We start from the raw sequence: 26,556 nt of genomic DNA on the forward strand, positions 1-26,556 counted from the left end.
ATATAATTATACTTTATGAGTAAACTAAGTCATATATAAAATAACTGTAGGAACAGAAAGGCTGCTTTATGTTTCTAAAGCTGCGGCCCTCAACGTGGTGCCTTCTGGATGTTTTGGACTACAGTACCCTTAATTCCTGATCATTGGCCATGCTGCCTGAGGCTGATGGGAGCTAAAGTCCATAATATCTGGAGGGCACCAGGTTGGGGAAGGCTGTCTTAAAGCAACAAAGTGACTTTAGATCTGTAAAGAGCGCTTAAAAATTAAGCATTCCTCATTTTCCAATTTTTCCAACATTTCTAATTTTTCTGAACCCCCGGGAAAAAAATCAATTTTTTCCATGGCCTCAAAATTTCCAGAAATGTTACATCTGTAGGCTTGTATAGATTCACAGAGAAGATGTGGTTCTGCTTATTAAAAAAAAAAGTTAGCTAGGAACATAAGAAATTTCTGAATATCACACTATTGGTCCATTCAGTTCAGTGTTGTCTGTATGGACTGACTGTGGCTCCCCAGGGAGTCAGACAGGGATCTTTCCCTGCCCCATGTGGCGATGGCAGGGAATAAACCTGGATGTTTTTGCATGCATGAGTTTACCACCAAGGTATATCCCTCCCCTTACAGCTACAGTTGAAATAGCAGTCAAAGGAGTACATGACTGGAGCTAATCAAAATAAACACTTTATTCTGCATCAAGCCAGTTCATAACATCTTCTTCCTTAATGCAGTGATGGGCCAGTTCACATGATCACCGCAGCCCACTGTGCTTTATTTAAGCCACGGCGGGTTGCACCGCATGCCGGCAGCCAATTGGAATGTTCACCCCCTGGTGGGGGTTGCCGTGGTTTGCTGTGTCGTCCGAACCCAGGTTGTTTTCCCAGTCCAACAACTTCTGCTGCCTGGTAAACTATGGCAGCCAGGAAGGACCGTGATGGGGGTGGTGTGGTGGTGGCAGTTGCCATAATCTCTAGGTTCCCAGCTTTCATTTAAAAACAAACAAAGTCTCTAGCCCTGGTAGAACCCAAGATACAAGGCAAAATGTGCAGGCAGTATTCTGCCCAGTTATTTTACATCCAGGGAGCATCTGGATCAAAATAAATGGAGCAAAGAATAAAAGGAACCTGGTGGTCGGAGTCTACTACCAGCCATCCAATCAAGGAGAAGACGAGGATGAAACTTTTGAAAAGCAAATAGCCAGTGTTTCAAGGAAGCATGATGTAGTAGTAATGGGGGACTTCAAGTTCCCCGATATTTGTTGGGAGACAAATTCTGCAAAACTTGGCCCCTCCAGGAAAGTCCTGACTTGTGTGGCGGATAACTTCCTGCTACAGAAAGGAGAGGAAGGAACTAGAGGATCAGCTATCCTTGACTTGATCCTAACCAACAGAGATGACTTAGTGGAGAAAGTAGCAGTTACAGGAACTGCTGGGGGAAAGCGACCATTTGTGCTTGAGTCCTTGGTTCTAAGGGAAGCAAAAGCCGAGTGTAGTCAAACGCGTACCCTGGATTTTAGGAAAGCTGATTTTCATAAACTCAGAACAATGATCAGTAAGGTCCCATGGCAAGCGACTTTAACGAGAAAAGGAGTCCAAGATGGGTGGGAGCTTTTAAAAAAGGAAATTCCTGAGGCACAATTACAAACAATTCCAACAAGAAGAAAAGGCGGAAGACAACAGAAGAAGCCAATGTGGCTTCACAAAAAGCTTAGAGATGACCTGAGAACAAAAAAGGACATGTATAGGAAGTGGAAAGAAGGCCAAATAACAAAGGAAGAGTACAGGCAGGTAGCACAGAATTGCAGGGATGGTGTCAGGAAGGCTAAAGCTGAGAACGAGCTGAGGTTAGCGAGGGATGCTAAAAGCAACAAAAAAGCTTTCTTCAGCTACATGCATAGTAAAAGACAGAGGAAAGAAACGGTGGTTCAGCTATTAAATAAGGATGGCAAAATGATAACAGATGACAAAGAAAAGGCAGAGGTGCTCAATTCCTACTTTGGCTCAGTCTTCTCCCAAAAGAGGGTCTATGACCCCCCTGGCAAAGGCGAAGTACAGGCAGAAGGGGCAGGATTGCAGCTTGAGATTGATAGGCATATGGTGAAGGAACACCTAATTACTTTGAATGAGTTCAGATCTCCAGGGCCAGATGAACTGCATCCTAGAGTCATAAAGGAACTGGCAGAAGAACTCTCAGAACTACTGTCTATTCTCTTTGAGAAATCATGGAGGATGGGTGAAGTGCCAGGTGACTGGAGGAGGGCTAATGTTGTCCGTATCTTCAAAAAGGGTGAAAAGGAGGAACCTGGGAACTACAGACCAGTCAGTCTGACATCAATCCCTGGGAAAATTCTGGAGCAGATCATAAAGCCATCCATCTGTAAGCACCTTGTAAACAATGCAGTGATTACTCGAAGCCAACATGGATTTGTGAAAAACAAGTCCTGCCAGACGAATCTGATCTAATTTTTTGATCAAGTAACCTCCCTTGTGGACCGTGGGAATGCTGTAGACATAATATACGTTGACTTCAGCAAAGCTTTCGGCAAAGTGCCCCATGATATTCTGATGAGCAAACTAGCTCAAAATGGGCTAGATGAAACAAGGATCCAGTGGATCCACAGTTGGCTACAGAATCGGACTCAAAGAGTGCTTATCAATGGGATCTTCTCAAACTGGGGAGAGGTAACGAGCAGGGTACTGCAGGGCTGAGTCCTGGGCCCAGTGCTCTTCAACATTTTTATTAATGACTTGGAGGAGGTGCGGGGAATGCTGATCACATTTTCAGATGACACAATATTGGGCGGGATACCTAATACTTTGGAAGACTGAAAGAAAATTCAAAGTGATCTGGATAGACTGGAGCGCTGGGCAGAAAACAAGAGAATGACATTTCATAGGGATAAATGCCAAGTTCTGCACCTAGGAAAAAGAAACCAAATGCACAGTTACAAGATGGGGGATATGTGGCTCAACAACACTACAAACGAGAGGGATCTTGGAATTGTTGTAGATCACAAGCTGAATATGAGCCAACAATGTGATGCAGCTGCAAAAAAGGCAAATGCTATGTTAGGCTGCATTAATAGAAGCATAGCTTCCAAATCCCGGGAAGTACTAGTTCCCCTCTACTCAGCACTGGTTAGGCCTCATCTGGAGTACTGTGTCCAGTTCTGGGCACCATATTTGAAGAAGGATGCAGTCAAACTGGAGAGGGTTCAGAGGAGGGTAACAAAGGTGATCAGGGGACTGGAAACAAAGCCCTCTGAAGAGAGACTGAAAAACTGGGCATGTTTATCCTTGAGACGAGAAGACTGAGGGTAGATATGATAGCGCTCTTCAAGTACTTGAAAGGTTGTCACAGAGAAGAAGGCCAGGATCTCTTCTCGATCATGCTAGAGTGCAGGACACGGAATAATGGGCTCAAGTTACAGGAAGCCAGATTCTGGCTGAACATCAGGAAAAACTTCCTGACTGTTAGAGCAATACGACAGTGGAACCAATTACCTAGGGAGGTAGTGGGCTCTCCCACACTGGTGGCGTTCAAGATGAGGTTGACAGCCATCTGTCAGGGATGCTCTGACTTGGATTCCTGCACTGAGCATGGGGTTGGACTCGATGGCCTTGTAGGCCCCTTCCAAACCTACTTTTCTATGATTCTATGATCTGGAAATAATGAAGTGGGGGGAGGGGGAATATTTTTAACCTGACTCAGATTCCCAGCATAGTTCTTTCTTTCGTTCCTTATTAAAATTATTGATCTAATGTATCTTTTACTGATCCCCTTCATGGATCACTGCCTTGTTGTGGCGAAGGGGCTTGCGTAACTCAGTGAAGCCATAAGCTATGCCGTGCATTTAAAATCCTAAAAGATGATGCTGTTAAAGTGCTGCATTCAATATGCCAACAAATTTGGAACACTCAACAGTGGCCACAAGACTGGAAAAGGTCAGTTTACATTCCAATTCCAAAGAAGGGCAACGCCAAAGAGTGTTCAAACTACCGCACAATTGCGCTCATTTCACATGCCAGCAAGGTGATGCTCAAAATCCTACAAGCTAGGCTTCAGCAGTATGCGAACCGAGAACTACCGGAAGTACAAGCTGAGTTTCAAAGAGGCAGAGGAACTAGAGATCAAATCGCCAACATTCGCTGGATCATGGAGAAAGCAAGAGAATTCCAGAAAAACGTCTATTTCTGCTTCATTGACTACGCTAAAGCCTTTGATTGTGTGGATCACAACAAACTCTGGCCAATTCTTAAAGAGATGGGAGTACCAGACCACCTTACCTGTCTCCTGAGAAACCTGTACGAGGGTCAAGAATCAACAGTAAGAACCAGACATGGAACAACCGAGTGGTTCAAAATTGGGAAAGGAGTACGACAAGGCTGCATATTGCCACCCTGCTTATTTAACTTATATGCAGAGTACATCATGAGAAATGCCGGGTTGGGTGAATCAGAGGTCGGAATTAAGATTGCCGGGAGAATTATCAACAACCTCTGATATGCAGACGATACCACCCTAATGGCAGAAAGCGAAGAGGATCTCAAGAGCCTCTTGTTGAGGGTGAAAGAGGAGAGTGCAAAAGCTGGTTTGAAAGTCAACATTAAAAAAACAAAGATCATGGCATCTGGCCCCATCACTTCCTGGCATATAGAAGGGGAAGAAATGGAAGCAGTGACAGATTTTACTTTCTTGGGCTCCAAGATCACCGCAGACGGTGACTGTAGCCATGAAATTAAAAGATGCTTGCTCCTTGGGAGGAAAGCTATGGCAAATCTAGACAGCATAGTAAGAAGCAGAGACATCACCTTGCCGACAAAGGTCCGTCTAATCAAAGCTGTGGTTTTCCCAGTAGTAATGTATGGCTGTGAGAGCTGGACTATAAGGAAGGCTGAGCGCCGAAGAATTGATGCTTTCGAACTGTGGTGCTGGAGAAGACTCTTACGAGTCCCCTGGACTGCAATGAGGTCAAATCAGTCCATCCTAAAGGAAATCAACCCTGAGTGCTCATTGGAAGGACAGATACTGAAGCTGAAGCTGAAATATTTTGGCCACCTAATGCGAAGAGAAAACTCTCTGGAAAAGACCCTGATGCTGGGAAAGACTGAAGGCAAAAGGAGAAGGGGACGGCAGAGGATGAGATGGCTAGATAGCATCACCAATGCAATGAATATGAACTTGAGCACGCTCTGGGAGAGAGCGCAGGACAGGAAGGCCTGGCGTGCTATGGTCCATGGGGTCACGAAGAGTCGGACACGACTGAACGACTGAACAACAACAACTATCTTTTACTGATAGACATTTAGGGATGCTCCAAGTCATGCTCAGTTTCCCAACATGTGTGTAAAGTCACCATATCATAACATAGAAGAAAATATGCATTCTTGACCATTTGGATTTTGTTCTATGGTGCCCTGTGTTTCTGGGCTTGTTCTGCTTAGTTGCTGTAGCAGTAAATTAAAGGAAGAACTTAAATAAGCAACTGTATAACACTCAAGAAAGGCTGTCTTAAGTGACTGTCTAATAGAAAATATCCGGTATCTGATATGTTAATGCATCCCCAAGAAAAGTGTAATTTTAGAGGCAAGTTGGCATACATTTGGTTTATCCTATGCATGTGGGGATGTACTGCAACAACAGATTTTGTGTGCTAGGCTTAAGTCAAAATATTTTTAAAATAAACAATTCAGATGTCTCCTTGTTTAGTTTGGAAAGCAATTAAATAGACTCTGAGATGGTAGTGTCAAGAGTTCTGAAGAGAATATTACTTGTGTGGGACAGGTGGGAATCATTTTAAAATTTAGACTAGCTTGATCCACACTTAGTTGTATAACTTGAATGAACTCATTATTTCTTTTTAGGGGATCCATGTACCGTTTCTTCTCAGCTGGAATTGGAAGAGGCTTTTCGGTTGTATGAACTAAATAAGGATTCCGAACTTCTGATACATGGTAAGTGGTATAATGGTGTGTGTGTGTGTGTGTGTGTGTGTGTGTGTGTGAGAGAGAGAGAGAGAGAGAGAGAATGAGAACCAACAAAACAGTGTATTCTCCTGCAGCCTGTATGTGTTTATCTTCAGAGTTAGGTGCCCACTTGGTATGGCTGTTCTTCTCAGTTAGTTTTCTGGGAAAAAATGTTTATGTGAAAATTACCTTTTGTAATTTAAACAGATATGCTTGCATCCAAAGATACGTTAACTTGAGGATGTTCATGGAAGGAATATTTCCCATCCTGTCCTCTCCATGTGCAGTCACCTGTGCGCCTTAAAAGCTTTTCTGGAGGAATGGGGGCCCCTCCTGAGCAACGTGGGATGTGACACAGGGGTTACTGAAGGAGGGGAAAGTCATCCAAAATTGGTGCTCCTGGTGTGTGTAGCATTGGGCTTTTATTCTTTCTAGAGTAGACATTCATTCAAGACTCAGTTGTTGTAAAGATGGTCAGATGTGAGCAAAGTCTTGGTGCGCTTGAAATAAATGTTTCTATTTTGTTATGAAATATCTACCTTTGGAATTTAGATTTTAATTCACATGTATAGTAGGAAAATCTGGTGGGAGAAATAGGAATACTGTGTATAACTGGTTGATTTTCATATGATTTTCATTTACCTTTTTGAAGCAGCTACATGATTAATTCTTCATTGAAATAGATCCTGTAGGAGCCATGCTTTGAGATAGCTGCTTGAAATCTCAGCTAGTATAAAATAAGCCATGTACTGAGTATATACTGCAATATGGCCTAGATGCTGCTGCACCATAAACTCTATCCATCTTAAAGTACCATAGGCCATGCAACCAAGCAGTTTGACACAGTTTTCTGATGCATGTTTAGGACTGTTGAATATATTTATTCCTTGTTATTTATTTATTCAATTAATGTGTCTCTTTATAGCCAAAGCTCCAGGGCAATATACATACTAAAAACAAATACAATTATATAATACCTTCTCATATGTTTGAAATAATAGCTAATCTATTTTTACTGATCTCCTTCCAGTGTTTCCTTGTGTACCAGAAAGGCCTGGAATGCCCTGTCCAGGGGAAGATAGTAAGTGCAGTAACTTAGAATATGTAGTGCCATCATACTGTTTAATCTGATTCCATTATGAATCTTGTCTGTTTGAGGTTTGCAATGTCAGAATGTATTTGGAAACTGAAACTAAGAAAGATGTTAATTTCTTTTTTAGGTCATGCTTATTTATTTTTCTTCTTTTTATACAAATTTTATCCTGGCCCTTATCATATGTCATCTCGTGGTGGGTCACAACCATCAGCTAACAGCAAAGACCGTTCAAGGACAGGAACATATAAAACAGAGAAATGATTATTACTGTCAAACATCCGTTACACAAAGGTCAACTGAAAAAGAAGGCTTCAGTTGGCACTGAAAGGTATATAATATAGGAGCCAAAAAGAGCTTGGAGAGGAGAGAATTCCACAACTGAGGTGCTATTGGTGAGAAGGCCATCTGATGAGTTACATAAATATATTTTTACCTCTACCTATGATGCCATCCTCAGAAGGGCCTCCCCAGCTGACCTCAAAGTCCAGACAGGATTATATGGGGAAAGGTGTTCCTTCATTATTCTAAATGATACAATCACTTTGAACATCTATATTAACATTTTTCCTGTCCAAATTGCACAATGAAAATTGAGAGATGTGTATTGGTTTTAGAAATCTTAATAGCTTTAGACACTTCCCCTCAGTGATAAAAGTTAACTTCAATTTGTATGCACTGACATGGAATGAAATGCAAATCAATATGTTTGGGATTTTGTTGTTGTTCAGTCATGTCCGACTCTTCGTGACCCCATGGACCATAGCACGCCAGGCCTTCCTGTCCTGCGCTCTCTCCCGGAGCGTGCTCAAGTTCATATTCATTGCATCGGTGATGCTATCTAGCCATCTCATCCTCTGCCGTCCCCTTCTCCTTTTGCCTTCAGTCTTTCCCAGCATCAGGGTCTTTTCCAGTGAGTTTTCTCTTTGCATTAGGTGGCCAAAATATTTGAGCTTCAGCTTCAGTATCTGTCCTTCCAATGAGCAGTCAGGGTTGATTTCCTTTAGGATGGACTGATTTGACCTCATTGCAGTCCAGGGGACTCATAAGAGTCTTCTCCAGCACCACAGTTCAAAAGCATCCATTCTTCAGCGCTCAGCCTTCCTTATAGTCTAGCTCTCACAGCCATACATTACTACTGGGAAAACCATAGCTTTGATTAGACGGACCTTTGTCGGCAAAGTTATGTCTCTGCTTCTTACTATGCTGTCTAGATTTGCCATAGCTTTCTTCCCAAGAAGCAAGCGTCTTTTAATTTCATGGCTACAGTCACCGTCTGCGGTGATCTTGGAGCCTAATCTGTCACAGCTTCCATTTCTTCCCCTTCTATATGCCAGGAAGTGATGGGGCCAGATGCCATGATCTTTGTTTTTTTAATGTTGAGTTTCAAACCAGCTTTTGCACTCTCCTCTTTCACCCTCAACAAGAGGCTCTTTAGATCCTCTTCGCTTTCTGCCGTTAGGGTGGTATCGTCTGCGTATCTGAGGTTGCTGATAATTCTCCCGGCAATCTTAATTCCGACCTGTGATTCATCCAACCCGGTGTTTCTCATGATGTACTCTGCATATAAGTTAAATAAGCAGGGTGGCAATATGCAGCCTTGTTGTACTCCTTTCCCAATTTTGAACCACTTGGTTGTTCCATGTCTGGTTCTTACTGTTGCTTCTTGACCCTCGTACAGGTTTTCTCAGGAGACAGGTAAGGTGGTCTGGTACTCCCATCTCTTTAAGAATTTGCCACAGTTTGTTGTGATCCACACAATCAAAGGCTTTAGCGTAGTCAATGAAGCAGAAATAGACATTTTCCAGGAATTCTCTTGCTTTCTCCATGATCCAGCGAAAGTTGGTGATTTGATCTCTAGTTCCTCTGCCTCTTCGAAACCCAGCTTGTACTTCCGGTAGTTCTCAGTTCGCATACTGCTGAAGTCTAGCTTGTAGGATTTTGAGCATCACCTTGCTGGCATGTGAAATGAGCACAATTGTGCGGTAGTTTGAACACTCTTTGGCGTTGCCCTTCTTTGGAATTGGAATGTAAACTGACCTTTTCCAGTCTTGTGGCCACTGTTGAGTGTTCCAAATGTGTTGGCATATTGAATGCAGCACGTTAACAGCATCATCTTTTAGGATTTTAAATAGCTCAGCTGGAATACTGTCATCTCTGCTAGCTTTGTTGTTAGTAATGCTTCCTAAGGCCCACTTGACTTCCCTCTCGAGGATGTCCGGCTCAAGTTCAGTGAGCACACTATCATGGCTATCAGGGACATTCAGATCTTTCCTGTTCTTCTGTGTATTCTTTCCACCTCTTCTTAATTTCATCTGCTTCTGTTAGGTCCCTGCCTTCTTTGTCCGTTATCATGCCCATCTTTGCACAAAACGTTTCCTTGAGATCTCCAATTTTCTTGAAGAGATCTCTAGTCTTTCCCATTCTATTGTTTTCCTCAGTTTCTTTGCATTGTTCATTTAAGAAGGCCTTCTTGTCTCTCCTTGTTATTCTCTGGAACTCTGCATTCAGTTGGATATATCTTCCCCTTTCTCTCTTGCTTTTTGCTTCCCTTCTTTCCTCAGCTACTTGTAAATCCTCCTCAGACAGCCACTTTGCTTTCTTGCAGTTCTTTTTCTTTGGGATGGATTTCGTTGCTGCCTCCTGAACAATGTTACGGACCTCCGTCCATAGTTCCTCAGGCACTCTATCAGGTCTAATCTCTTAAATCTATTCCTCACCTCCACTGTATATTCATAAGGGATATGATTTAGGACATACCTGAATGGTTTAGTGGTTTTCCCTACGTTCTTCAATTGAAGCCGAAATTTTGCAACAAGAAGCTCATGATCTGAGCCACAGTCAGCTCCAGGTCTTGTTTTTACTGACTGTATAGAGCTTCTCCATCTTTGGCTGGAAAAGACGTGATCAATCTGATTTCGATATTGACCATCTGGTGATGTCCATGTGAAGAGTTGTCTCTTGTGCTGTTGGAAAAGAGTGTTTGCTATGATCAGCATGTTCTCTTGGCAAAACTCTATTAGCTTTTGTCCTGCTTCATTTTGTACACCAAGGCCATGCCTGCCTGTTATCCCGGTGATTTCTTGACTTCCTACCTTGGCATTCCAATCCCCTATGAGGACATCTTTTTTTGGTGTTAGTTCTAGAAGGTGTTGTAGGTCTTCATAGAACTGATCAACCTCAGCTTCTTTGGCATCAGTGGTTGGGGCATAGACTTGAATTACTGTGATGTTGAATGGTTTGCCTTGGATTCGTACTGAAATCATTCTATCGTTTTTGAGATTGTACCCCAGTACTGCTTTTCCCACCCTTTTGTTGACTATGAGTGCTACTCCATTTCTTCTAAGGGATTCTTGCCCACAGTAGTAGATACGATGGTCACCTGAATTAAATTCGCCCATGCCTGTCCATTTTAGTTCACTGATTCCCAAGATGTCGATGTTCAGTCTTGCCATCTCATGTTTGACCACCTCCAGCTTACCTTGATTCATTGATCTTACATTCCAGGTTCCTAAACAATATTGTTCTTTACAGCATCGGACTTTCTTTTCACCACCAGACACATCCACAGCTGAGTGTCCTTTCAGCTTTGGCCCAGCCGTTTCACTTTTTCTGGCGCTACTTGGAAATACCCTCTGCTCTTCCCCAGTAGTGTATTGGACACCTTCCGACCTGAGGGGCTCATCTTCCGGCATCATCTCTTTTAGCCTTGTGATATGTTCCATGGGGTTTTCTTGGCAAGAATACTGGAGCGGGTTGCCATTTCCTTCTCCAGTGGACCACATTTTGTTAGAACTCTCTGCCATGACCTGTCCGTCTTGGGTGGCCCTGCACGGCATAGCTTATGGCTTCACTGAGTTACGCAAGCCCCTTCGCCACAACAAGGCAGTGATCCATGAAGGGGGTTTGGGATTTAGTGCCTTTCATTTTAGTGAAGATTAAGTTTCCTGTAGACATTGGACTGTTTTGCATGGTCAGAATAAAGCGCTATGGCTTATTTAAACCCATGAGCTGTTGTAGGGTTATTGGAGGTCTGTTTCCGCCTCCCAACAGGCCATACTATCTGGGTTTGAATGACACAACAAGCTGCACCCAGGTGGTGATCATGGAAATTGAGCTTGGCATGTGCTGCAATTTAAATAAGCTACAGTGGCTTATTTTGATTGTGCAAACCAGGTCATTGTCTTGCAATTCATAGTGAAGGCACTCTCTCTCTCTCATGTCTGATTTTGCCCCTGCCATTTTGTGTAACTGTCTCAGTTGTGATTTGTGTACAGTGTTGACTATGCATCCTGGTGATCTAACCAGAATAGGTTGAGATAAACTCTTTCTCTATTCACCATCTTCATGATATTATCTGTCCATGAATATAGAATTAAAAGTACATACAGTATTCAAGCTTTGTGATTCAGGTAGAGCAGTTCAGTGTAGTGCTTAATTCAGGTGTGGGAAACTGGACTGGAATTTGGGCCAGATGATGTAAGGGGGTGGGATCACACCCTCTAACATTGTTTGCTTCCTGGCAGACATGCCTGGTGCATCAACTTGGCATATCTGCCAGGAAACTGCTTCGCTGTGCATTGGCTTCCTTCATTGGGGGAGGCTAGCACACAGTGAAGCGGGGACTTGACTGAGCCAGTGGATGGAAGAGTGCTGCACCTGTTGATTCAGCCAGACCCTGTTTCACTGTATGCCTGCTTCTTCCGTTGTGGGAGGCCAACATGCAGCAAAGCTGCCCCATCTGAATCATTGGTTGGAGGAGCATTCCAGCTGCAGACTTGGCCAGGATGCTTTGCCCATGTGCACTGGCCTCCCCAATCGGGAAAGATGATGCATGGGCAAGTCTGAATAGACTGCTGTCACTCCTCCCAGCACCAGCCAAGTCCTGCAATGCCCACATCCCCTGATCACAGATCAGAGATAACAGCAGAAATTTGTGCAGGGGGTGGAGCTTAGATGTCAAGACCCACCCTCTAGAAGAATCTCTGAAGATGCCATGGGCCACATGGGAAACCTCTGTGGGCCAAATTAGGCTCATGGGCCAAAGGTTTTCCTCGTCTAGGTTAATCAAATGAACTGTGGCCCAGGAAGTCCCCAGTTCAAAGTTCACATCAGCCGTGACGTTACCATGTGCTGTTAGGTAGTTAGTATCATGCAGATGCACTTCCGCCACAAATCTGTAACTTGGGGGTAAAAATACTAAGCCAGCCTTCCAGGATAATTTTTAAGGTTTACTGAAATTATGTTTTAAAAAAATGAGAAGAAGCCTATATAAATGCAGAGTTAGGTATTAAATTTTGGTTATTTCTGCATTTGATATTTTTGTCTTTTATAGTACTTACTATGCCCATCATGTAGTCTCTCTCATTCTTTGGCAGTCCTTGCTAAAATAATTCTATTCAAATATGCCTGATTTGTGTAATTCTTAACTTAGGAACAAAGCATGTGGCCTTGTCTATTTACATGATAGGTACTGGTTTTTTTCTTCTTAGAGTCTATTTATCGTCGCGGTGCACGGCGATGGCGAAAGCTCTATTGTGCAAATGGTCATACTTTCCAAGCCAAACGATTTAACAGAGTAAGTTTTAATAGGTTTTACCCAGACTGTTCTTTTGTCTGTAGTTACTCTCTCCTAACATCTATGGTTTCACCTTTTAAAAATGGACTTTGTCCTATTGTAGTATCAAAGAATTGATTACTTTTATTTAGGTACTGATATTGAGAAATAGGCCTTAAAGAGCAAGTTTACTTTATCAGCTTTCATGCCAATCGGAGTTTATTTACTTTTTAATATAATAAAATGTTATCTGTAGGACTTCTCATTTCTGATAGCCCTGTGATTTTCAACTAAATGCATTTAATATTTGTGTTAGGTCCTTAAAGGAGTGAAAAATATGCAGTCATCTTTTAAAGTATAAGTCAAAGTATAAGATATAGAGCTCAACTTCTCCAGTGGGTTGGGCATATTTGTGACTGCTATGTATCTGTCCTACAGATGAACCTGACAGTCATGGAAAATGAAGGTTTCTGATAACAATAAGCATTTATATAGTGCTTTAGAGTGTTTGAAGCACTTCACATACAATGTCTGCTTCTGGATTATCATATCTTGGCTTAATAAACTGAGATATGAACAAGGCATTTGGCTTTGCATTCTTCCCCTTCTCTTCTCCCATCTTGGCATAAGCAGTTGTACCAGGAAGCTTCTAATTAACCATAGTTTACTGTTTCATCCACATCAGGAAACTGGTTATCAGCTTTGAAACAAGCAGGATATTAAAACATTGCTGATTAGAATTATTTTTTCATGTATTTGATGAGTAAAGTAGAAAATATGGGCTAGGTAGAACCTCTACATAGTTCTTAGTTTGAGAACTAATATCTAGATATTGATTGTTCTTGGTAATTTATTTATCTGTTTTTCAGAGAGCTCATTGTGCCATCTGTACTGACCGGATATGGGGACTGGGGCGCCAGGGCTATAAATGCATCAATTGTAAACTCCTAGTTCACAAAAAATGTCACAAACTTGTCAGCATAGAATGTGGCCGACATGCACTACCACCAGTAAGTGATAGTAATAGCTATAACTCTCAAGGGTACGCACGTCTGTACACACGTATATATCTATGCATAATGGTATAATTAAGACCAATGGAGACTCAACTTTCACTCATTTAATTCAGGGTTTGATCTCATGGTGTATTTCTTTTTACTGTCCTGTTAATTGTTTTTGTGCATATTTGGATAACTGAAAAATGCAAATACCAATGCGACTTTGTTCTGCATGATTTTGCTAGGCAATAAAGTTCACCTGTAGTGGCTGGATGGAACATGAAAGATGTGGGGCCCTTGGATTTTACAACAAACTTTGTGATTTCTGATCAAATTGTTGTTCAGCCTATTCCAGAGCATGTTTTCTTGGAAGAAAGTCTTCTTGAGTTCAGTAGGATTTTCCCCCAAGTAAAAGTGCATAGGATTGCCATCTTAGGCTGCCTCTCCCTGGTCTGCAAAATGAAATCATTCCTTGCAGAAAACTGAAAAGTTGTCATCTGTTCTGTTCATAGGAGCCTATGGATCATTCATCAGTCCATCATGATAACATAGAACCAGGTAAGAGCAGATCCTTTATATTGAAAGGACCAGATATTAATCACACAAATATTTTAATTGGTAATTATCCATCTGCATAGGTATTTCACCTTTTAAACCTGAGGTGGGGAATGTGTGGCCTTCCAGATGTTGGCAGACTGCAAATCCCATGAGCCCTAGGCAGCACAGCCAATGGTGAGGGACAATGGGAGTTGCAGTCCAACAACATCTGGTGGGCCACACATTCTCTATCCCTATTTTAAACCCATATGTTGTTGTTTGGTAAGCTAGCAGCTGAAATTAAGTTATTAATGAATTATTTATCTGTGTGTTCTGCATACAACCATCTAAAAACCATGTTCTATTAAATGTAAATATGTGGCATTGGGAAGAACTGCAAAGAATGGGCACAGCCGTGCTTTCCCATTTAATTTGATGTAACTGTTCTCTAGATGCTCAAAGGTGACTTCATAGTGTGCAAGGTCACAGATAATCCAATAAAAGTAATTCCTTTATAGGAAGGCCTAACAGACTTGGCCAATTCACAGAGAGAAAGCATGAAAGCAAAGGAGAATTACCAAGAACTTACAGAAAGAGCTGCATTTACTTGCAGATTTTATTTCTTTACTTTTTTTTTTTACTTTTAGTGATTCCCTATCATCCTTCAAGTCATGAAAGTTTGGACCATGTTGGTGAAGAAAAGGAGGTATTCTAATCCTTTTCTATCTTGGGTTTTTGCCAGGTTATTATTAGTGAATTTCCCAACTTCTAAGAAACTTACCTGTGACTTAACATAACATAGTGCTGCTCTATCGGTGCCTGTTGTTAACAGGGCTGCTGGTAGTCTGAAAGGTCTCACCTGCAATACTACCCATCTTAAATGTGCTCATTTACTTATAGGCAACAAGTATTAGAGAAAGTGGCAAAGTATCTTCTAGTCTGGGTCTCCAAGATTTTGATCTACTTCGAGTTATAGGGAGAGGAAGTTATGCAAAAGTACTTCTGGTTCGTTTAAAGAAGACAGAACGCATTTATGCAATGAAAGTTGTGAAAAAAGAACTAGTCAATGATGATGAGGTGAGCAATATTTCTGCTAACTGACCAATTCTTTAAATTCTACATATGCTGCATTATCTGAATGGTAGTTCCATTTTTTCCACCTGCCCTGCCCAGTAGATTCTATATGGCTGGGATCCAACCAGCCACTGCAGAGCTCTTCCATCCACCCTTTCTTGTCCAGGCTTTCCCATTCCAGTCCCTTGTGCACCCAAATACCATCCTGGGGGTAGGGGGACTCTTCTGAATAGCATACAGTGGGGCGGGATGGAGGAGGAGAAATTGGCAACTCCCTCCATGTGTGCATGGAAGTGACTTCAGCTCACACAAGGGGCTGTTTTACCTTATAAAATGTATTAAATATAAGCCAGAAAAATGCATAAGCCAAGTATCAGATCTTTATAAGTTTTGTTTTTATCTCACCATGGTCTCCATGCAGTCTAGGAACTTTGGAAGGTATATTTGATGGCAGTTAACCCTTCCTTGTTACTTGTGATCAGCTTTTGTTATCTTTAAGGAATAATACTATGGATGTTTAGACAGAAAAATGTTCTACTACCCCCAACATTCCCTAGCCTTGCATAGGATTGCACCATTAGAGCTGCACTTCTGAGATTGATTCTTATCAGTTAACCAACTTTTCAGTTAGTTAAAAATCTACCAGCAATTTAAAGGCATGGAGATTTGAGGGGATTAACTGAACTCTCTGGGGGGGGGGGGGGAGCCCTCCCTGTTTATGTTTAACAACAAAACTTGGGTACTCATTGATAGTTTCTCTTTAGTTTGATGTGTTGGTACTCCTAAGCTATTTCTCAGACTGGACTTGTATCTTGACTCATAAAATACCATATTGGCAAACGTCAGCTAATTGACTGGGTTCGCACAATCATAGAGGGAAAATAACCCATGCTAGCTTATTTTCCCTCCCTGTGCGTGCCAGTTGTGAGCCACCTAATCATCATAATTACTCTCGCCGGGCACAGGGTGTCATGATGTCCAAACCCAGTGAGGGAGAGTGGCTGGGGTGGTTGACAAACCACCCTGAAGCCAGAGGTGTCTCTCCCCCACCCACTTCTGGCAGAGAAATGCCCTCACAACTAGGTACATTTGCTCTAGTGCACGGCAGGCAGTTGCCGATGGCCATGCATGATTTTCTCATACCCTCCTCCAATCTCAGTAGAATATTGAGTATGTACCCTGTCCTCCACCTCACCATCCCCAATGAGCACCAGCCACCACTGCCTGAAACCCATAGCTTGTTCTAAGGTTTCAAGACAGGCTCATGACCAGCACGTGTGGGGTGGCTTATTTTCCACTGTGATCGTGTGAACTCTCCCACTGTGTGCACTTGAGACAGTACAGTTAGTTACAGTCAGGCCCAGAAATATCGGAACAAGAATAACTGTTTTGGCAGTTGGCTTCTGTACACCACCACATTGAAGTTGAAAGGAAACACACCCAGATGGGAGCGAAGTCAGAACTTTCAGCTGTAATTCAAGGGGCTTGACAAAAGTGGGGTGCTAACCATTCAGGAAGTACAGCCAGTGGCACACACACACTCACCCATCGTTGGTGGCTCACAAGTAATGGAATGAATGGCTGACAAGCAGCTGCATGGCCAGGTGTGGCCTGTTTCCTGGCTACCCCATGAGCAATCAAGCAGATAAAAGGCCTGGAGGTGGTTCTGAGTGTTACATTTGCATTTGGTAGCTGTTCACTGGAATTCCCAACATGAGGTCCAAAGAGGTGTCCATGCGAGTGAAGGAGGCTATCATTAGGCTGAGGAAAAAAAATAAACCCATCAGAGAGTTAGCAAAAACATTGGGAGTGGCCAACACAACAGTTTGGAACATCCTGAAAAAGAAGGAATTAACTGGCAAGCTCAGCAACAGCAAAAGGCCTGGAAGACCACGGAAGACAACTAAAGTGGATGACCGCAGAATTCTGCTCATGGTGAAGAGCAACCCTTTCACAACATCTAGCCAGGTCAAGAACGCTGTTGAGGAGGTAGGCATGTCATTGTCAACATCAAAAGTCAAGAGACGGCTTTATGAATGTAAATACAGAGGCTTCACAACAAGGTGCAAACCACTGGTAACGCTCAAGAACAGAAAGGCCAGATCAGCCTTTGCCAGCAAACACCTAAAAAAGCCTGCCCAGGTCTGGAATAAGATTCTTTGGACTGATGAAACCAAGATTAACTTGTACCAGAATGATGGGAAGAGAAGAGTATGGAGAAGGAAAGGAGCAGCTCATGATCCAAAGCATACCACATCATCTGTCAACATGGTGGAGGCAGTGTTATGGCATGGGCATGTATGGTTGCCAATGGAACTGGGTCACTGATGTTTATTGATGACCTGACTGCTGATAAAAGCAGCAGGATGAATTCTGAAGTGTATAGGGCTATACTTTCTGCTCAGATTCAGCTGAATGCTGCCAAACTGATAGGACGCCGCTTCATATTGCAGATGGATAATGACCCCAAACATACAGCAAAAGCTACCCAAGAGTTTCTCAAGGCAAAGAAGTGGGATGTTCTTCAATGGCCAAGTCAGTCACCAGCTCTCCACCCAATAGAGCATGCTTTTCCCTTACTGAAGACAAGACTGAAAGCAGAAAGACCCACAAACAAGCAGCAGCTGAAGGCAGCTGCAGTAAAGGCCTGGCAAAGCATCTCGAGGGAGGAAACTCAGCATTGGGTCATGTCCATGAGTTCCAGACTTCAGGCAAATGATTTTCCTCCAGGTATTAAAGGCGATTCCTAAGTTTGAAATGTTGGTTTGTTCCATTACTTATGAGCCACCACCAATGGGTGTGTGTGTATGCCACTGGCTGTCCTTCCTGAATGGCTAGTGCCCCACTTTTGTCCAACCCCTTGAATTACAGCTGAAAGTCCTGACTTCGCTCCCATCTGGGTGTGTTTCCTTTCAACTTCAATGTGGTGGTGTACAGAGGCTAACTGCCAAAACAGTTATCCTTGTTCCAATATTTCTGGCCCTGACTGTATGTAAGTGCATAAAAAGGATTTTGCATTCATAGCAGCTTAAACAATATGGGGAGTTTAATCTTGTTTTGAAATTGTATTGACATGTAATATTGTAAACATAGCATGAGCCTTCAATTACATCCTAGGAACTCATGAGGAATTGCTGCATTTGGGGACAGAGTATTTGACTCTGCATCCCAGTTTTAGAAATGGATGCAGCTTTCCTTTTCAGAGTAATTATACACTTAAGTCTTAAGGTTGTTAGTAGTATCTGCCTGCATGAACCAGGTATGGAAATCATATTGCCGCTTATCTTCTGTTTGATAGTCAACTTTTATTTTGGCCTTCTTAATAGCTTAGTATAGAGTCTTTCATCTTGCACATTAATTGATATTCATCAGAAGTATTATGAAGTCTGTTCTGACTGTGTGTATTCTCTCATAGGATATTGATTGGGTTCAGACAGAAAAACATGTCTTTGAGCAGGCTTCAAATCATCCTTTCCTTGTTGGTCTGCACTCTTGTTTCCAGACAGAAAGCAGGTAATTGTGCAGTAAGGTTTTTGCAAATTTCTCCTGATCCTTTCATAACGTACCATTAAAAAATCCAATAGTAAGCTGTAATTAGCAAAATATGACAGAAACATTTTATGCAGCTTCATCAGAAAGTCTTGAATGATAGGTTCCTTCCTGCATCAGAGATGATGGTCAGGAGGGAATCTTTACTTAATTGCAAAAATGATTTTCAGAACAGAAAATCTGTTGAACAAGGGAACTATCCAAAGAATTGAAGGGTTGTTGTTGTTGTTGTTCAGTCGTTCAGTCGTGTCCGACTCTTCGTGACCCCATGGACCATAGCACGCCAGGCCTTCCTGTAGTATAATGTAAAACAGCGTACAGAAAAACAGATTTCTTAATGAGGTTTAGGACAACCATAGTTAATGAACTTGTTTCATAGTAGTGTTTGGAAACTTAGAAGTAAAATGAATTACTATAATAAATGGTTTAAGCTTGGAAAAATACTTAAGGAAAGGTGATGGGCATATAATACTTTAGTGGATCAAGTGAAAACAACGTTGCATATATAAGGCAGTTATAGGGCTTGATTAACTGGGCAGGAGGGAAAGAAATACTCTGGAAACATGTCTTTTTCAGATTATACAGATGATAACAGAATGGACACGATTACAGAGAGGACATAGGAGAATTAACCAGTTTATGTAATTTATTTTTGTGTTTCAGACTATTTTTTGTTATAGAATATGTAAATGGAGGGGATCTCATGTTTCATATGCAGCGCCAAAGGAAATTGCCAGAAGAACACGCCAGGTATATGTTTCTTTGGTGTGACATTAATATAATTTCATGGAGCATCTCTTTTTGTCTGTATGTGTTAAGGATTACCGTTTGTCCGTCTGATTCCTGAAATGAAGCAACTTCGGTTTGGGTAACATTAAATCATCTGTACTAAAGATTCTAACAATGGATCCAATTTCAATTTACAATTTTCTTGCTCTGGACTTGAGCGTAATAGCAGAGTTGCCACCCGTGCCACGTTTGTATCCCTGCTCCTCTGCTTATTCTGTTTCAGCATGGCTGGGAGAAGGGAGAGAAGTCACTGTTCCTTGCTTACATAAATGTTTGTTTTCTAGATTGATTTTTCTCAAACATCCTACAAGTTTCCCTTGAATTTCACAGGAGCCACAGCCTGATTTCCACTGACACGTTTGATTGGATCCTAAGCCAAAAACCATCTAAAAGTGCTAGGGAACTGATATTGTTTAGCTTTTTTGCCACTAAAAACAAAAAAAGCTAGTCCTTACTACTGTTAAGATGTCAACAGGGTGGGATCAAACAAAACTGGAGAACATCCAAAATGCCCAATGGAATAAAGAGATGAAGTCTCAGGATGCTGAAAAAAATAGGTAGTTTTATTCCAAGGCATAGTACTATGCATTTCAGCCCTGACTAATATATATTGGCTTTCATCAGGGGTCTGAAAGTATTTCTTTTAGTGCCTGCAGAGATCTTTGAAAAAGATAGTCTCCGAGATGAATCCTGTGACTGGTGATCAAATGTGTAGGGCTTCTCCTTGGAATTAAACTACATATTTTTTCAGTATCATCCTGAGCCTTCATCTCTTTATTCCATTGGGTACTGTTAATATGTTTCAGTGCCTGGAATCATTAGGGCTCAACTGAAATGTGAAGGAGTGGGCAGCTGCCAGTGATTATACAGTGTTGTACTCCAGCTTTCTGAAAGACCTAAGAGTTGCTCAAGTTGCCCTGGACTGAATAAATATAAGTACAAAAAGGTAAATTTTGAGAAGTAACATGGCGAAAGGTAGAAATTGATCTTGGCTTCTAGGTTTGGATGGAAAGCTTGTGGTGTGTTGTAAGCTTTGATGGGGAGTGCACTTTCATAATGTTTGATATATACTGCTGGTGTTAGATCCAACCATATTTCCGGAGGCCTATAAATAAGACATTTTTAATTTCTTTTTAGATTTTACTCTGCAGAAATCAGTTTAGCATTAAACTATCTTCATGAACGAGGAATAATTTATAGGGACTTGAAACTGGACAATGTGTTGCTGGATTCTGAGGGACATATCAAGCTGACAGACTATGGCATGTGCAAGGTAAGAGGCAAAACTCTCCAGACATCTCAAAGTCTGATATTCCTAATCGGATGCCTTTTTTAGGTATGGCAGGTTTTTTTTATCTAGTTGGCTTCATTAAAATATATACAGTGATGGAACCAAATTATCTTGCAACTGAAAAGGGAAGAGAAGAATGGACTGCAAGTGTCTTGATCAGAATCTGTGGTTTTCTCGAGCTGTTCATAAGCAGTAGTAAATCTATACTACAAGGTTAGGTAAAATATGACAAGAGTGTCCGTGCTTCTTCCTGTGAACACCACAAAGCTAAACTCTCACTAAATAGTTTTACAACTGAGTGTACATAAAACTTTGAAATGATTTTTCGACTTTAGGTAGCCGCCCTGATTTTTTTTCTAGGAAGAGCTTTCATTTTCTCTTACTCTAGCCCCGCAAGAGATTTATTTTCTCGTTGTTTTGAGTGATCTGTGCCTTGGAGGCAGGTTTGTTTGTCTATTTAATATCCCTCCTTTCTGCTGAAAATGGTGCTGAAGGAAGCAAACAACAATAAAAATACAAGTTAACAACAAAATCTTAATTAAACATAACATAAAAGCAGATCTGTAAAAACACAATTAGAATACAACAATAAAAGAAATAGAAAGCACCCAAGCACTGAAAGTATATTACAGCATATGCAAGAGTATTTCACTTTGATTTGCATTAGATATTGTCCTAGCTAATGGTGCTGTTAAAAGATCTAAGGTGTAGTAGGACAATGGCCAGAAAATAAGCCAGTACCACTCATGTCACACAAGACAACCAGGAAGTGAGGTGCAAACAATTATCATGAAATCAATGTGGTTTACACCCCTCCCCCCTTCTCATATGTATAAAACAACCAGCAATTTCATATGCTAAATCTATCAAAGAGTATGTTCAGGTAATGTACAAATGATTGCTTAGCTATCATAAAAACAGAAGAAATCCTTGAACTGTGTAAGATACTTTCTCCCCCTTTTTCCATTTTAAAAGGAAGGATTAAGGCCTGGAGACACAACCAGCACTTTCTGTGGCACTCCCAACTACATTGCTCCTGAGATCTTGCGTGGAGAAGATTATGGTAAATTTTACTCCTGTCAGTGGCATATTGTACAGGACGTGAGCAGTTAATACAGAAAACAATTTGGATTTCGACTGTGTGTTGTTTTTTGTTGTCATTTCCATTATCAGTAAAGCGTTCATTGTGGAACACCTATTTTTAATTCGAATTCTCCCTTTATCCAAGAGCAGGGCGTTCCTGGGTTGTTTTATATGCAGAGTGGTCAGAAGACAGCATGCTGACTAATCATAGATTAATCAACCCATGAATCAATGTTACATGTGAACCGGGTCATAGTGATCACAAAGATGTGGTTTTAAAAGCCTGAAAATTCTTATCCGTGTAAATCTAAATCCTTGATTATATAACTAGTCTAAGCACAGTTCATCTTCTTGTTATATCTGCATTGTACCACATCTTAAAAAGCTTTGTCAAATACACATGCTGATGATACCAAACCCTTTAAAGTGTTGTACTGTCTTATTTTAAACCATAGGATTTAGTGTGGACTGGTGGGCTTTAGGTGTGCTGATGTTTGAAATGATGGCAGGAAGATCACCTTTTGATATTGTTGGAAGCTCTGATAATCCTGATCAAAACACAGAAGACTACCTTTTCCAAGGTGAGTAATTCCAGATGACCTTGTTCAGTGAGCCCATCCCATGTCTGATGGATTGTGCATTCAATAAGGATGTAGCAGGCTAGCAATTAAACCGTGAAATTTCTGGTGAAGCAAAACTTACCTCCTGACAAATACCTGATTCTTATTTTGTTTCATATTTTTGAACATATGCAGTACAAAACTAGCCTGAAGACAATGCTGTATTGGGCTGATTCAGCATTGCTTTTAGATATCTGAAAGTTACTATGTGTGTTTTCACTGTGTGTGTGAAAAAATATTCACACACAAAAATCTAGATTACAAAAACAATAAATGAGAAATGTGGGGTCAACATCCTATAACAATAAAAAAAAAATTGCACAAGTCTTTGTAATGACTCAGGATGCCTAAAGCACTAAAGGAGATGCATATAACGTCTAACAAATAAGAGTGCAAATAACAGTGGCTCAAAAGAGCATATTTTATAGGAGATTTACAGAAGGTTGCTATGAAATTAATAAAAGGATACTATGTGGTATCAGAATCATAGAATAGTAGGGTTGGAAGGGCCTACAAGACCAACCCCCAAGCCTCTAGTTTAGTGAAACCTTTTAGACAGATTTGAGGAATTGCTAGCATTGTACTCTAGTCCCCAGGCATGTTTTTAGATTTCTAAAACAAAATTCATGAAATTTGGATGCCCTTAATTGTTCTAGTTATTCTGGAGAAGCAAATCCGTATCCCACGGTCCCTTTCTGTGAAGGCAGCAAGTGTTCTAAAAAGCTTTCTTAACAAGGTAAGAACTTGTGCTATATTTGGGTTTAATTTTCATTGTTAATTTTACATCTTCTAGATATAAAACTGAGAAGGCAAAATTAAAAGAAGCAGATTTCTTCACAGATTTTGGTGTGTGTTTGAGAAGAAATGTCAGGCAAGCACCTTAACAACATTTGGACTGAAACCCATTGCATTTCAGTCTATGCAAATTTAGTTAAAAGTATGTTAGACAGATTTCAGTGGAATCTGCTCCCAAGTCGGTATGCATTGGATTGTTACTTTAGCCCAGGGATGGGGAATCTCCTGCCTGTGGAGATTCCAGCCCAGAGAGGTTCCCCATCCAGCCCCCTTCCCAAGTCCCCACTACCTGACAGCTAGCAGAGGGAGGAATCCCTGCTATTATCTCCAATCAGTGATTGGACATAATAGTGGGGATCCTGAGATTCCCCTTAGTGTGCCACTCGCTATCACAATTTGGAGGGCAAGAATGCTCCCCAGTGGCAAAGCCTTCCCAATTGAGATGTGGGTGGAGGAGCTTCAGTCAGAGAGGCTTCACTTCATAAGACTTTCCCCGCAGTGAAGCCTTGCATGGCTGATTTTTGTTTCACAAATAGCTTGTATGAGGGGGGCTTTAACCCTTTGCCCCTGCTATGGCCCAATTGGAATCTGTCCCTGACATCTCCTATGTGCAAAGGGAGGAAAGCCAAACCACATCGCATCTACTTTGACCCTAGTTTTGTTAACTTGTGAATCTCTACACATCCTGTCTGAGCTCATTTGACTTGATCTGTTTTGGTTTTGCATTTTTAAACTAGATGAAGGAGTTAGATAAATACCCTAGAAAGTAAATTCCAGCTTTAATATTAAAATTGAATGACTTAAAGACTGTGCCATAAGCCTAAAGAACATCTAGGCTTGTTACTAGCCTATCTCCATTAGGACTTTTAAAGTAATTCCAGATAAGCTGAGTAAGAAATGGTCATTGATTTTAAAAATGAGCACCCTATTACGATAAACTTTCTGTAAAGGGTCATTATTGCTCTTACATACAAGGAGCTTGTCACTTTTCTCATTGCTAACCACAGAAATGAACATAATAAGGGATGTATGAAGATCCTCACTCTGGAGAGATTGCAATTTTTCAACATTACCGCAGCAGGGAGACCACCTAGTGAAGAAATACAGGGCCAAAGCTGCCACAAGCTAACACCTGTAAATGAGCTTTGATATTAAGTCATAGCCTTGCAATTGAGACATGATTTTCACCTATAACTACATGAATATGAATACAACAGCTATTAAGCTTTGACATAAAAGATAGCAAAATACAAATTTGTGATCCAAAGCATTGTATGTGTGAAGGGACATAAAATCAGAGTAGTAGGGTCGGAAGGGGCCTATAAGACCATTGAGTCCAGCCCCCTGCTCAATGCAGGAATCCAGGTCAAAGCATCCTTGACAGATGGCTGTCTAGCTTCCTCTTGAATGCCTCCCGTGTGAGAGAGCCCACTACCTCCCTAGGTAATTGGATGCAGCAACTTTGCTGAAGCTAAGCAGGTCTGGATTTGGTGAGTACCTAGATGGGAAACTTTGTAGGAGGGCCCTGTGTACGCTATTTCAAGTTCCATCAGGGAAGGAGGTGAGATATAGACACCTGTTCTTATAGCAGTTCAATAGAACTGTTATAATCTGAAACATTTAATACACATTAATTTTCAGCTCAATTGCAATAGTATTAATTCGGCTTTCACTAATCAACTTTGTTTAATCTTTCTTCTATCATAGGATCCAAAAGAACGTTTAGGATGCCATCCTCAAACAGGGTTTGCAGATATTCAGGGACATCCATTTTTTCGTAATGTTGATTGGGATCTGGTAAGTATACAATGTAAACATTGTTTTTAAGTATATACAGTAAATATCTGAGATCCTTTCTGGATCAGTTAGCTTCTGGCATTGTTTACCACCTTGAGTTTTCCCCATAGGCATTCACATTTATAATAGTCATTTATCACTAGTAAGAGCTCATACAAATCATTTTTGGCATGGGGATGTGCTCTCTTAATACTGAAGGTGAACATGGACTCTGTAATGCAGTGATCATCTGGGTATTTCTTGAGCACAATCACACTAGCGTGTCATTGCTTGGCATACTTTTCAGAAATTTGGAAATACATGCTAAATAGAGATCTGTGTTCATTGAGACTGAGCAATAAGTTAAAGTGAGGAATACAAAGCTTGCATAAACACTCTAACCAATAGTTTATTCTTCCAAATGACATGTGAATTAACCTTCATGTCTTCACTGAACCATTCTTTTTTTAAAAAATTACACTCTAATGCTCTGTGAACTTATTCCTAGATGGAACAAAAACAGGTAGTTCCTCCATTTAAACCTAATATATCTGGAGAATTTGGTCTGGACAACTTTGATTCCCAGTTCACTAACGAGCCTGTTCAACTCACTCCTGATGATGAGTAAGTAAATAATTTCTTATGTTAATACGTAAGACAAATTACTCTTCTGTAAAGCTAGCAGTTCTCATAGTTTGCATATCACGGGTTATTTAACCCACGATTCGCGCGGATGCAAGCCACTTCCATTTTCTGTAAAATACCTCTGATCGGTGTGATCAGATGTCAGCATGACATGCAGATCTGGACCGATGGGTAATTTACAGAAAATGGAAGCCACTTACGCCTGGCACACATCCCCGCAAAACGTGGGTTAACTATCCCAAGATTTGCCACTGCTGTGACATGCGAACATCTCCATAGTTGCAGACGCCTCTGTGGCTAAATGGAAGCTCCAGGTTCAGAAGTATTATTACCGGGAGTAGGGGCAAACAGGGCTATCAGCATTGTTCCTTGCTTGTGGGCATCCTGCAAGCATCTCACTGGCCACTGTTAGAAACTGGACAGTGGACTAGATGGATCCTTGATCTGATTGAACAGTGGCTGCTCTTATGATCCTATGAGACCAACACAAACTCTCTTGTGATGAACGGAAGGGCACTTGGTAAGTTGCACAACTAAACTCCAGTATTTTAAGATCCTTAGTGCCAGCTCAGGATTTTGCAACTCTTTAGGTGGTTCAGTATAGGAAGGTGCCTCATAATAGGTCAAACTTTGTGTCCATCTAGCCCAGTGTTGTATGGCAGTGGCTGTTTGGGTTACATGGGGACAAATATGATATACTTCCAACTTTAGAGAGCAAATGTTTACTTATTGTAAAAACATGTAACTGCTGTCCACTTGAGACAATGTACAATATATAACTATAAC

The 26,556-nt window shown here is 41.3% G+C and overlaps 1 protein-coding gene across 4 annotated transcripts in view; it reads left to right on the forward strand.

Moving 5' to 3' along the window:
* Positions 1 to 26,556, forward strand: part of PRKCI (protein kinase C iota) — a 51,805-nt gene that overhangs the window by 20,378 nt on the left and 4,871 nt on the right. For all 4 annotated transcript variants that reach the window (XR_014788786.1, XM_084841542.1, XM_084841544.1 and 1 more), the window contains 15 exons: positions 5,862 to 5,951; positions 6,994 to 7,044; positions 12,549 to 12,634; positions 13,483 to 13,623; positions 14,124 to 14,169; positions 14,796 to 14,854; positions 15,049 to 15,225; positions 18,638 to 18,735; positions 19,435 to 19,521; positions 20,698 to 20,833; positions 21,827 to 21,914; positions 22,390 to 22,515; positions 23,211 to 23,290; positions 25,057 to 25,146; positions 25,634 to 25,749. Coding sequence is in view for 3 of the 4 variants with exons in the window: in XM_084841542.1 (XP_084697668.1) it covers positions 5,862 to 5,951; positions 6,994 to 7,044; positions 12,549 to 12,634; positions 13,483 to 13,623; positions 14,124 to 14,169; positions 14,796 to 14,854; positions 15,049 to 15,225; positions 18,638 to 18,735; positions 19,435 to 19,521; positions 20,698 to 20,833; positions 21,827 to 21,914; positions 22,390 to 22,515; positions 23,211 to 23,290; positions 25,057 to 25,146; positions 25,634 to 25,749 (1,471 nt within the window). In the remaining variant the exon portion in view is untranslated. The remainder of the gene's footprint in view (positions 1 to 5,861; positions 5,952 to 6,993; positions 7,045 to 12,548; positions 12,635 to 13,482; positions 13,624 to 14,123; positions 14,170 to 14,795; positions 14,855 to 15,048; positions 15,226 to 18,637; positions 18,736 to 19,434; positions 19,522 to 20,697; positions 20,834 to 21,826; positions 21,915 to 22,389; positions 22,516 to 23,210; positions 23,291 to 25,056; positions 25,147 to 25,633; positions 25,750 to 26,556) is intronic.

This window comes from Heloderma suspectum, chromosome 3 (assembly GCF_057233095.1).
Source record: "Heloderma suspectum isolate Gila_16-S chromosome 3, 16-S_ref, whole genome shotgun sequence".
In the NCBI taxonomy this organism is placed as follows: Eukaryota; Metazoa; Chordata; class Lepidosauria; order Squamata; family Helodermatidae; genus Heloderma; species Heloderma suspectum.